The 12,672-nt window shown below is 31.3% G+C and overlaps 1 protein-coding gene across 2 annotated transcripts; it reads right to left on the bottom strand.

The window, feature by feature from the left end:
* Positions 1 to 6,289: 6,289 nt before the first annotated feature.
* LOC126712564 (catalase isozyme 3-like) lies at positions 6,290 to 12,454 on the bottom strand. Of its 2 annotated transcripts, XM_050411936.1 has the most exons (8): positions 12,291 to 12,454; positions 11,943 to 12,039; positions 8,368 to 8,645; positions 7,373 to 8,149; positions 7,104 to 7,193; positions 6,824 to 6,891; positions 6,621 to 6,714; positions 6,290 to 6,527 (listed from the first exon to the last, which is right to left on the bottom strand). In XM_050411936.1, the coding sequence occupies exons 1-8, from the start codon at positions 12,303 to 12,305 to the stop codon at positions 6,468 to 6,470; spliced, it is 1,479 nt and encodes a 492-aa protein (XP_050267893.1). In that variant the 5' UTR covers positions 12,306 to 12,454; the 3' UTR covers positions 6,290 to 6,467. The 2 variants fall into 2 exon arrangements, with proteins under 2 accessions (XP_050267893.1, XP_050267892.1); XM_050411935.1 differs by lacking the exon at positions 12,291 to 12,454 and having other exon boundaries at positions 11,943 to 12,075.
* Positions 12,455 to 12,672: the final 218 nt, after the last annotated feature.

The following is a 12,672-nucleotide window of genomic DNA, read 5'->3' as shown; positions in this document are numbered from 1 at the left end:
TCACTATTTTCTTTTTCTTTTTCTTTTTTGTTCCAACCTTCTCTTTTTATTTTTGTTCCCCCACTACATAGAGTTTTGGTCGTAGTGATGTCCTTACTCCAAGGACACTTTGGAGTTAGTTTAAACATAGTATAATTCTAATTATTAGGCCATTGCGTAGCCAAAAAAAAAAACTTTCCCACAAATTTCCACATTATCACTATTTTCATTTTTTTTTTGTTCCAACCTTTTCTTTTTTTGTTCCCCCACTACATAGAGTTTTGGTCGTGGTGATGTCCTTACTCCAAGGACACTTTGGAGGTAGTTTAAACATAGTATAATTCTAATTATTAGGCCATTGCACAGCCAAAAAAAAAAAAAACTTTGTTATTCGTTCCCCCACTATATATAGTTTTGGTCGTGGTGATGTCCTTACTCCAAGAACACTTTGGAGGTAGTTTAAACATAGTATAATTCTAATTATTAGGCTGCAGCCCAAAAAAAAAAAAAAAAAAAAAAAAACCTTTGCTATATGTGTTTCAATCCATAAACATAACAATTTGTCTGCCTACGTGTTTCAATCCATAAACATAACAATTTGTCTGCTTATTTTTTTTGATAGGTCGTCTGCCTCAATTTGTATCTACATTAGCTAATATTTTGTTTGGAGGGGCCGTTTTTGGTTATGATTTTTTTATTACACATCTCTGTAGATTTGAATTTTGATTTAAATTATGAAATATGTTATTAATAACTCCTCTTTTCATTTGTTTGATGGTTCTTCATGTTTTTCTGTTTTTGTTTTCCATTTGATTTTGCAGGTTTCCTAGGAACACAACTTAGCAGGTAAGAGAATCAGTAATGTTTTTATCTAATTTTTCTTTTAGGTACAATGATATTTTATAATATTCCTCACTTTATGTCACATATAATCTGGTATACAGAGAGTAGATAATTGAAGGTGCTCTACAACCATCAAAATCTAAACCTTCCAAAGGTGGTGTTTTACAAATATTAGAATCTAAATCTATAGCTACAAAGAACTTGGTATGTGTTTTTTTTTTTTTTTTTTTTCATATGAGTTTGTCTAATTCTATGTTTTTTAATTCTTTAGTTTGATTTCAAAAATATGTGCATGTTTATGATTCCTTTTTGTGGTAATAAGTTTCTATAGTTTAAAGGGTAGGTTTTTGTTTGCTTTTTATGTTAGAACATCCTCCTTGCTCCGTTTTGAATTTAAAAAAAAAAAAAATCTTTTAAACTAAAATTTTTACTTATCAATTTTTATGTTAGAATATATTCATGAACTTTGAGGTTTGTAAGATTTATAGTTGGAGTTTGTGCAAGTATTTGGTTAGGAATATAATTATGTGCTCTCTACTGCGTGGGCTAATTATAATTTTGTTAGAGAAGCTTAAAATGTAATATCAACTTTCTCATTATTTTTATTTTTTTATGAGTAAGCTACAAACAGAGAAGTTCTATTCTATTCAAAATTTACAATCAACTTTCTTCTTCTTTTCTTTCAATTTATAAACGTTTCACACAACTTTCATTTGCCAACTTCGTATTAGCTAAAATCATATTACATATTTAATGTCTATTTTAGTGCAAGAGATTTGTATGTAATATTTCTTATTGGCAGATTTATGAACAATGAGAACACGCTTTATTAGTTTGAACTCATGCCTATAACAAAAACTACTCAAAGAAGAGATAAACCCGTGCATCGCACAAGTTAGTGACTAGTTAAAATAAATATCATGAAAATCTCGAAAAAGAAAAAGAAAAAGAAAAAAAAAAAAAAGGAAAAGAAAAAAGAGTGTGTTGTACTGTTGTGTGTGAAAGCTGCTAATTGCGTAATATGCCGATTAGATTAGAATGGGACGTGATGAGGTGAGCTTAGCCACAAGAGTCAAGGCTGTCTTTTATGGGCCTAACTTTTTTTATCTTTATTTAGTCTGAGAATAAATTAAGACAAATAAAGAGATCTCAGCAAAATTAAATAAGACAAAAAATAAAGTTGAAGCACAAATCACAAAAAATTTAGGGACACTCTCTTGTACACACTTTACCACAACTAATACTTATGTTCAGTTTTATCAAAAAAAAAAAAATATATATATATATATATGTTTAGCAGTGATGAGATTAATTTCACAACAATGGTGGTCTTCATGTGTATGTGATGTAATCCTAAGTGTGTAAGTTGTGTCAAAATGTGTATCAAGAAAAAATTGCAAAAATCATATTCGACCACTTATGCCATAATATATCTAATCATCTACATTATCATATGAGAGAGAGAGAAGCTTGGTCTGGTTAGGTGGCTCCTTAGTATAGAGGAGTATAATGCATCTATCCAAAAATATCAACCCATAAGCTAAACCTTGAGAGCTACTAGAGTTTTTTTTTTTTAATAAAGAAAAAATATCTAGAGTTTTTGATTCCTTCAATATCAAATATCTACCTATAATTTCAAAATCATTACAATTTAAACAAATGGTAAATTTTTTTATTAAATAAAAGTAATATGAAGTTAGAATTTGACTTGCATCCAGTATTCCAGTATATTTGACATGACATAACATGATGCATAAAAGTGTTTAAAATTTGTCAATAGTCCTCATTGTGTCTCATCTAATAGACTGGAGCACTAAACAATATCTTTGCTGAACTATAAGCCACTACTTTTACAAAAAAATATTACTACTTTGAGATTTTTTTTTTTTTTTTTTTTTTTAATTCCAAAGTATCACCTACCATTCTTTAAAAAGGTTTATTCTACTTAGATAAATTTTAAGTAAAACTTATATAGACTTTTGTTGTTATTAAATAATGATAAAGACTTTTTCCCTTCCAATGATAAATACTTTTTTTTTGGAGAAGATCAATCATAAAGACTTAATAAAGGTATATATTGCAACAATTCTAAAATTATAAGGTTAACATTGACAAAAATTAAATTTTAGTGTTTAATTTAAAAATTAAAGTCAAACTCCAAGATTTTATTATATCATTATCCATTTTATTTTTGTATGGATTAGCCACCCCCACCCCCCCCCCACCCAAAAAAAAAAAAAAAAAAAAAACAAACAAACAAACAAACAAAGCATATCTTTTCTTTTGAATCCCCATCTTTTGTTTGAAGATTAAAGGCAAAAGACCACTTAAGCCTCTGAGTCTCTGACATCCACAATATTTATAGTTTAAATCTATAGAATAACTTAAACTAACAAAATGTTTGAATACATGTTTTTTTAAATAGAATCGAGTTCATGTTAGTTCATTATTAACCTCTCTAAATTTAGCTCAAATTATATCTCTTCAAGGCCTATATGACTCTATGAGGTGCCTTTTGCATATGATTTTCTAATCTATTTTAGTGTTGTTCTGGTGGTAATTATTATCATTTGCATTCAGATCTTATAGAGGCAAAAATTGCAGGATTAGCATCCTCTTAACTGCATAACTCAACTGTTCTCTAATCTTTGCTTTCAGTTGGAATTCTTTTATGCGGTCACCCTAAATTATCTACTTCAATCTTTTGGCTGTACTGTAATTCATATTGAAATTTTGTGGTCTACAGTAGGAATTGATATTGGCAATAAGCCAATAAGATTACCTGATTTTTTGGTTTAGCTTTTTTCTAGAACTTATTTAGTGTTGTTTTTTTTTGGTTCCTAAATAGCAGGTTTCCCATAACATTTGGCAGAGCTAACAAAAGGAAGATTCATTAAGGCTAAACATAAAAATGAGGCAGTTTCATTTACCTGGTCATCAGCAAACTTCACGCATTCATATCCAATTGCTTTTCACTTTTTGGACTGAACCATTCAAGATATATTAGAACCTTCATCCTTTCAATCTCTTTCCCTGCAATGGAGGAATACAATGAATTTGCTAAAAGGTGTACAAAATGGAGACAGGTGACAGAATTAGAATATGTATTTTTGCTCAATGCAACTCAACAACTTCATATTGTGTTATGCTGTTCTAATTTTAGTGACTAGTTACAGCCAACTGTTATAGTAATCTTTCATGAAATATTAAATTAAAAAAAAAAAAAAAAAACAACAACAACAACAACAGCAACGGATCAATGAGAAAGGCTTAGACACCAAAAAATGGCAGCTGGAGTTTATCTTTTCTATGATCATAACCATTTTTTCCTTTCAATGTTGTTAGTGAAACAGTAACCTGAAGCAAACATTCATGGTTATGATTTCTCAAATGCAACAGGTTTAACAATGAATATATCTTGTAATTTATAAAATCTATCAGCATTGAGCAACATGGCACAATATCTCACTTGTAACTACAAGATTTCCTCCACAATTTGGCCCAGAAATTAAAAAGAAACCGCATTGAAGAAAGTTAAATTATGTTAAAACAACAAAGAACAACTATTAGAAATTTAGAATGAAAGTGATGATAGGGAGATATTACAAATTTTATTACAAAAATATTTTATAATTGATGCGTAAGTGTTACCAATCACAAAAAGTAATTCAAATACTTATTTATTATCCTATTTAATTGGTACAATCACATTCAATGGAATTCTTTCTCAAAAAAAAAAAAAAAAAAAAAAAAACATTCAATGAAATTCTAACGCTTATCCATAAACCAATACGACTGGACGGATTCTCTGAAGGGCCTAGAATTTACTTTGAAAGCCCAGCTTGCTAAGTTGTGGGCCGCAATGTTAGTTATTCTTGGGATTTTTTGGGCTACTTATTCTTTGAAAGGCCTTGAATTGGGCTATTCCATCTCTGAAACCCCACCCTATGGCTAGGATTGAGGATGAATTTGATCCAATCTTTCATACTTAGATGTGATAGGCTTTGGGTGTTAAGGCCTTAAGGGGCCATGTAGGAGTTTTCCACGGTACTTGGGCCAAGATATTTTGTAAAAAGATGACATAGATGGGTGTCTTGTTTGCTCGTCAGTATCAAAGAGGCTTAAAGTTACCAAAAAGTACTTAGATGAGGAGAATTTTTTCTGGGTTTAGTTTTAATTGTCTAGCTAGTTTTTTTTTTTTTTTTTTTTTTTTTTTTTTTTGCTGAATAATCTAGCTAGTTTGGTATCCAGGGGTCATTCCAAATGATAGATGGACTGGCTTGATGGTTTTTTTTTTTTGCCCAACCATAGCCAGGAGGCTTTGCTTATTAGAGCTTGTTTGCAACAAAGATCTAGCTACCTTAAAAAATTGTCCGGATTACTGTTTTGACCCAAAGGTGGTTTTCGTTTACGGGTTTACCTACTTGCAAGTCTATTATTACTATATACACGTTCAGGTAGGGAAACTCCTTACCCTTTTTTATTATCCAAAAAAAAAAAAAAAAACCTTCCATTTAGCTTGATAGCCCAGCCAAGCTTGGTTACGAGGGCTCTAGTATTGATATCATAATTCTCTCTAGTGGCCCACTTCCTTGGAAACACCTGTGGAGTCCCATGCTTTGCACCTCTAGAGCTTACTTAGCCCAACCCTACGGTAGGCTTTGTTTCTGGACCTTACTTAGCCCAACCTTACATTATGTCGTAGAGTTATCTTAAAAAGCCTAAGTGTATGTATCATTTGAGATCCCAAGTACTTGTATATCATCCGAGGTATTAGACTATTAGGCATCAAAAATACACTTGTCCAACAGTCCAAGTGAAGTGAGAGCTAAATTCTTATTTAAAGTTACTATATGTTGTTTCTCAAAAAAAAAAAAAAAAAAAGTTACTATATGTAATGAGCTTAAATCATACTATCTAATGCATTATAATGTTATAATAAAAATAAATAAATAGAGAGAAGGAAAATAATGAAAAAGAAAAGAATCATACCTCTTGTAGATTGCAGATATAGCCTTGAAAGAATAGAGGGAAGAAGAAAGACAACCTTTTGCTTGGCATTTGCGGTGTCGACTAAAAAATCCCCTTTTGTTCTGTTTCATAAGCCTACGGTTTCTGTTTTTAATTTTTATTTCCCCTTGAATTTTATTAAGACTCTTGCCTCTAAAGATGTTGCATAATGCTAAGGAATACAACATTTTTCACAAAAATTTTCACAACTACTGACATGGCCTGTTGTGATTGTTGTAGTAACATCACTTTTATCTAAATTCACCACTGACACCATTTTTATTATACACCAATCACAACAGGCCATGTCAGCAATTGTGAAAATTTTTGTGAAAAATGTTGTAACCCTTAACTTATTGAAAGGTGCCTAAGCACCTTTGATTACATCACAGCATACAAGTAAATTGACAGAGCAATTCAACTCAATAAATCATAAATAGAACTTACAAGTTAAAAATATACAAAACGGGGTTTATTGGATTGAAGCATGAAGTTTAAGAGCCATATAATACCAAAGTATAAGTATATGATATTACACAGCGATTATTGGAATAACACTGATTTCTCATTTCCATATCTCACATATACTCTCTTCAACTCAGAGATCCAGCTTGCATCACCCTTCACATTTACATTCACATGGTTGGCCTCACATTAACACGAGATGCTACCTTCTGACCTAGAGATCTGTCCGCCTGTAGTGAATTCCAACACAGATCATTAAATCAGCACACTATCACAATTTCAATGTTACCATTCAAATTGAAGCAATTGAGAAAGAGGCTCACCTGAGACAAGTATGAGATCCAGATGCTGCGAATCTCATAGGTGACACGAGGATCAGATAAAGCCTCAGCCCATCGGCGAATGAATCTTTCTTGCCTGGGAAAATATCACAAGAGAAATGCAAAAGAAACAATACATTAAAAATGACATACATGATACATATATGTCATCCATATATTTTATAACAATGGAGCAATACAAGTACCTGTCTGGTGCCCAGGATCTGTATCTCTCTCCTGGTTCCTTAAAGTTGTTTTCCTTCTCAATAACGCGCTGCATAAACCAACAAATTATGTTTGAGTTCCAATTCATTTTTATGCATCTTTGTCATGTTTTTTTGTCAAACCATCTACTTAACTTATGTCACAAAATTCATGAAATTTGATAATAAGGTATATGGCTCACACATATGTTGATCCATTCCACAACCCCATGGTAAAATTTACATTGTGACAAAAAAGAAGATTCAATTGGTGGAGACTTACCCTGTCACGCCTTCCAGTGATGATAGCAGAATTAATGGGGAACCTTTCAGCAGGACGAGCAGAATCAAACCTCGAAGGGAAGTAATTGACCTAAAAATTATGATCATAATTACTAATCAGAATTATTTTACATAAATCAAAAAAGAATAAAATTGCAATACCACCTTAGCATGCATCTTAATCACAACATTTCATTTATGGGGTACAACCGTACAAGGCAATGCAAGTCTGAATAAAAGATGCAGTAAGTAGCTTATAATAATTAGTACCTCCTCATCCCTGTGCATGATATTCATGAAACCCTCGTGGTGATTGTTGTGGTGAGCACATTTGGGAGCATTAACTGGGATCTGCATGTAGTTTGGTCCAAGACGGTGCCTTTGGGTATCACCATAGGCAAAGATACGACCCTGAAGCACCTTATCATTGGAGTAGTAGATACCAGGAACCACATAGGCAGGGTTAAAAGCAAGTTGTTCATTCTCTGCAAAGAAGTTATCAATGTTCTTGTTCAACACCATGCGACCAACTGGCTGCAAGGGCAAAAGGTCCTCAGGCCAGGTCTTGGTTCCATCAAGTGGGTCAAAGTCATATCTATCCTCATGATCAGGATCCATTGTCTGGACATAAAGTTTCCATTCAGGAAAGTTTCCAGCTGCAATTGAATCAACGAGATCCTTGGTGGCATGGCTGTGATTAGTTCCTCCAATCCTAATAGCTTCTTCCTCCGTCAAACACTTGACTCCACAAGTTGGTCTCCAGTGAAATTTCACATATAGCACCTTCCCAGCCTTGTTGATCAAAGTATAGGTGTTGACACTGGAGCCATCCATGTGCCTGTAGTCTTGTGGAATACCCACATCATCAAAAAAGAAGGTGAATGTGTTCAAACTTTCTGGGAGGTGAGAGCAGTAGTCAAGAATCCTCCACATCTCTTGGATGTTAGTCTTTGGGTTGGGCTTGAATGCATGGACCACATCTGGAAATTGCATTGCATCACGCATAAAAAAGACTGGGAAATTGTTCCCCACAAGATCAAAATTACCCTGATCATTGAGTTCACAAGGAAAAAGGCAACCACCATATCAGGATAGATATTATGAACAAGAGTAATATTTCTGTTATTACAAATTTTACTACATAAATCTTATAAACTAACATCTCTGCCTTTTATTTATTATGTTATTGGCGGTAGTTCTACTATTAATCACGTTAATTGTCACATAAATATATATATATATATATTATGAAATCATGAATTCACCTCTCTAGTGTAGAACTTGGTTGCAAAACCACGAGGATCCCTCAGGGTTTCAGGGCTACCACGCTCATGGATAACAGTAGAGAAACGAACAATGACAGGTGTTTGAACCCCGGGGGATCGGAGGAAATCAGCACAGGTGAGGTGAGTAACATCATGGGTGACCTCAAAGAAACCCTTTGCACTAGCTCCCCTAGCATGGACAACACGTTCTGGGATCCTTTCCCTCTCAAAGTTGGCAAGTTTCTCAACCAAATGATAGTCCTCAAGGAGAATTGGACCTGTCAAATACAAAACAGAAACACAATTCCAAATTAATGCATGCAATACTAGCTTCTCTGAACTGATCTATATATTTTACAACATCCTAAGATATTCAATTTGTTATGCCTTTTAAGAACAAAAAGAAAGTACATTGAAATGAATCCCCAATAAGAAACGAAAAAAAGTAATGTCAATTATCAACTCCAAAACTAAAAATCTCTATCCTAACCATTTGGGTCCATTGTGTTCTATCCAGGGCCATTTTCCTGTTAAATTATACAACATGGCTTTGACTTTCCATCATTACTAAACTCATCCTTTTGTCTAACCTCATCTTCGCAAATCCTTTTATTTTTTTTTCAAGAGATGGGAATCAGAGGAAATTGAACTTTATTATCCCTCCAATTTTTCAACCTCCCATTTTTCAATTCCTTCGAATTGGGAAATTTGGAGGAATAGAAATTTTATTTTAATTAATCTTTTTTTATTTTTCCTTTTACCCAACAACTAACAACTAAACCTTAATTTAAAATTTTAAAATCCGTTATGAATTGCCCAACAAAATAATCATGGTTATCGGTCGGTGAATGTTATCATATTTTTTTGATAAATAGATAGTTGGGGATGGGGAGGTGAGGTTGAAATCAATAACATAATACACTATAGAAAATGTTATCATTGTTGGACTATCACTTAAATTACAATTTTACTGTATAACTTATTTTGATGAGATAAAAATAATATGGGTATGATTAAACTGTAACTTAAAAAGATGTAAAACCTTAAAAATTGTCCCATAGTTTTTGTAAATTAATTTATAAACCATAACAAATGAAGACTATTTTTTGGAGTGTGTGGAGTCCCCATCCCAAACATGTCAAATAATTACATGAATGAATCCCTGACAATGGTCCCAACGTGTGTGTTCAACTTTTTAAAATCTTGCTTTTCTAAGCACAATTATATTTATAACTAACTTCAACAAATAACTAAATAAATAAATCAGCAATAGAAAGTTGAATCTGCGCCCAAATAGACACATGTTCTTATTAACTAATCTAGGCTAGATTTGGATTGAACTAGCTAGGCCAGAAGAAAGAATTTATTAAGATTGAACTTCGGCTTGACCCAAGATGCTTGGGCTGCTGCCCATAACAAATGACGTGTTTCGCTTTAACGGAAAAGTCCAAAAACGTTTCCTTTTAGTTCAACAACTTTAATCTTGTTATTTCACTAAATAATGAGTATGGAACTATGGATCAAGTAATTCTAATGTTAAATCTAATGTTATGTCACTTAATTACGTTGTGTTGAATTAATATTTTAAAAATAATACTATTAGATTATATATTCTTTTTGTTCATACTACGTATACCAAAATTTATATAAATACATATATTATTTATTATCTAATTTATAAATTCATTTCTTTTGAATAAATATTAAAAAAATTGAAACTTAAACATATGTAAATGAAATAGTTATTTTATATTTGATCATCTTAATATTTTGCAAGCATGAATAGTGTAAAAAAACAAAATAAACAAAATAATTCGATTATGGGTTTGGAAAATTGATAATCTCCATATATAACTACAATAGGAATTTTGGTGCACAATTTTTCAACATGTCTAAACTGCCCTTACTATTTAGTTCAAATTGATTTTCTCAAAATATATATATATATATATATATATATATATTAAGGAGAATTTTTTGACAAATGGTTAAACAACAAATTGAAATTAAATTTAAAAAGTAAGGGGTAAGATAGTCAAACTGAAAAAATCCCTTACATATATTCAACTTAATACCACATATTTTATCTAAAGTTGTAAGTGTTATTACTATTAGTCAATTTCATCCCAACCCATAAGTAACAATATTTCTTTATATATATATATATATGCTTAAATTTAACACCATAAAAAAGTATAATTGTCTTATATAATCTATATATATAATTCTCTCCCTCTAAATTTCTCATTTATTCTCCCTTCAAACTTACTAGAGATGAATGTTTGCGAGATTTATTTGCTTAAAGGTGAGATAAAAATTGATTTTCACTTTTTATCTCACTTTTAAGTTTTAAGTAATGATAACTTTTAACGGAGATTTTCAAAAAATATATTATTGTTGAGGTGATAAATTTTTAATAGTAAATATAAAATAATGTTAGTAGTGGATCTAAATGATAACGATTAAAAACTTATCAACTCAATTAGTGTGAAAAATTTTGTCTTTAACATTACTTAGAATGAAGATTTCCGATCTTGATGTCTCCATAAAGATCAAAAAGATGTGATGTTACAAATTATAACTAAAGTGAATATTTAAGTTTAGAAAATCCATAATTGTCAATATGATAGAGAAAAAACTGATAATAGTAAATAAAAATAATGGTCTAGGGTAATTATTAATAAACTATTTAAAAAATTTTGATGCTATTTTCATGAAAAATATAAAGAGTCATCAAATTTTTTTTTCTTTCCATATAAAAAATTTTCTAAAAATATTTCATAAATTAATACATTTATAATCTCAGTTATCTTTTCTCTAAAAAAAAAAAAAAAAAAGAAAACCAAAAACATACCCAGTTATTTTAGATCAACAACTTTATCTTTATCAAAAAGGAAGAAAAAAAGTCTTCCCAAAAAAAAAAAATCAAAATAACTTGTAATCTCACATTTGATCTAACTTCGGTCTGAATTCCTATGAATGTCACAAATTTTAAGTTTGATCGGTCCATCAAAGTGACAAAAAGGCTCTGAATAATAATCAGTCTATTTCACGGTCCAAAAAGAAAGGTGCATGTATTTTGCAAAACAATACTAAATCACTTATATTTTTTTTATTAGTTTGGAATAATATCACGTGAATCATATATAGATTATCTAATAACATAAGAGAAAAAAATTGGGAAGAAAAACAAAAAGGCGTTGGGAGTTAACCGTAGCCGTTGGTTTTTAAGTTGGCCTTATTATTGATGTGATGGTTTTTTAATTGTTTGAATTAGATCACGTTGTTGAGTTTGAGTTTAGCTTTTTTTTTTTTTTTTTTAAATTTAAATGATGTGATCCAATCCTTTTTTAATTGCTTCAATTACACGAGACGACGTTGTATGGATTCATTTGTACATTAATAAATACAATGACCTTCTCGCCTGTTTTTTTGTACACCCTAATTCTGTCGGAGGCTGCTTACCAGTTACCACTTCATCGATCTCTCGCAATTTATGCTTTACAAGTACAACACAGTTGCACATAAATACTGAGACAGACAAACATTATTAATATACAGAGTCTCTAAAATACCTCTGGATCCAACGGTCAAAGCCGAGGTGTTGTTTGAAACTGGAAGACCCGAGTTTGTTGTCCAGTACGGTGTATCGTAAGCACTTGATGGACGATACTGCATCATCATCATCGCCATGAAAAAGTAAACACCATATTTAGCAAACTGTTAGCTTAAAATTCTTACCATTATAATGATCATAATTGCACACTTTTCTACTTAAAAATACATGAGAGATCGATATTCAAAGATCCTGAAAACACTTTATAAATTATCCTATATATATATATATAAGGTTATATTTTTTTTTCATGGATCTTATTGGGAACCAAAGATCACAGAGAAACTATAAGAATATGAATGAGTACCTTGTAGGGATCCATGGGGATATGAAAGAGAAATAGAGAGAGAAAAAGAGAATAGAGAAGTGAGGATACTTTTGAGAGTTGAAGGGAGTGTGTGATCACTGCTGGTTCTTGATTTGGAATTTATAATCAAACCCGTGGGGTTGAACTTTCTTTTACTATTTTTTTTTTCCTCTATTTTTTTTTATAAAAATAAATCTTTCATTTATCCTTTCTAGCGCCGACAAACGAAAAATCCAGATCGATAAATCAATGTCTCGCTGCGTCACGAGTTTTTGAATGTCACGATCTGCTCTCTCTCTCTCTCTCTCTCTCTCTCTCTCCAACGTGCATTCTAGTTCGTTTGTCAATTATTTTATTTTTTTTGGCATATCTCAAAATATTC

Source organism: Quercus robur, chromosome 2, assembly GCF_932294415.1.
Source record: "Quercus robur chromosome 2, dhQueRobu3.1, whole genome shotgun sequence".
Taxonomy (NCBI): Eukaryota; Viridiplantae; Streptophyta; class Magnoliopsida; order Fagales; family Fagaceae; genus Quercus; species Quercus robur.
Note: the sequence above shows the minus strand (reverse complement) of the source record. Positions and strands in the feature narration are given on the sequence as shown.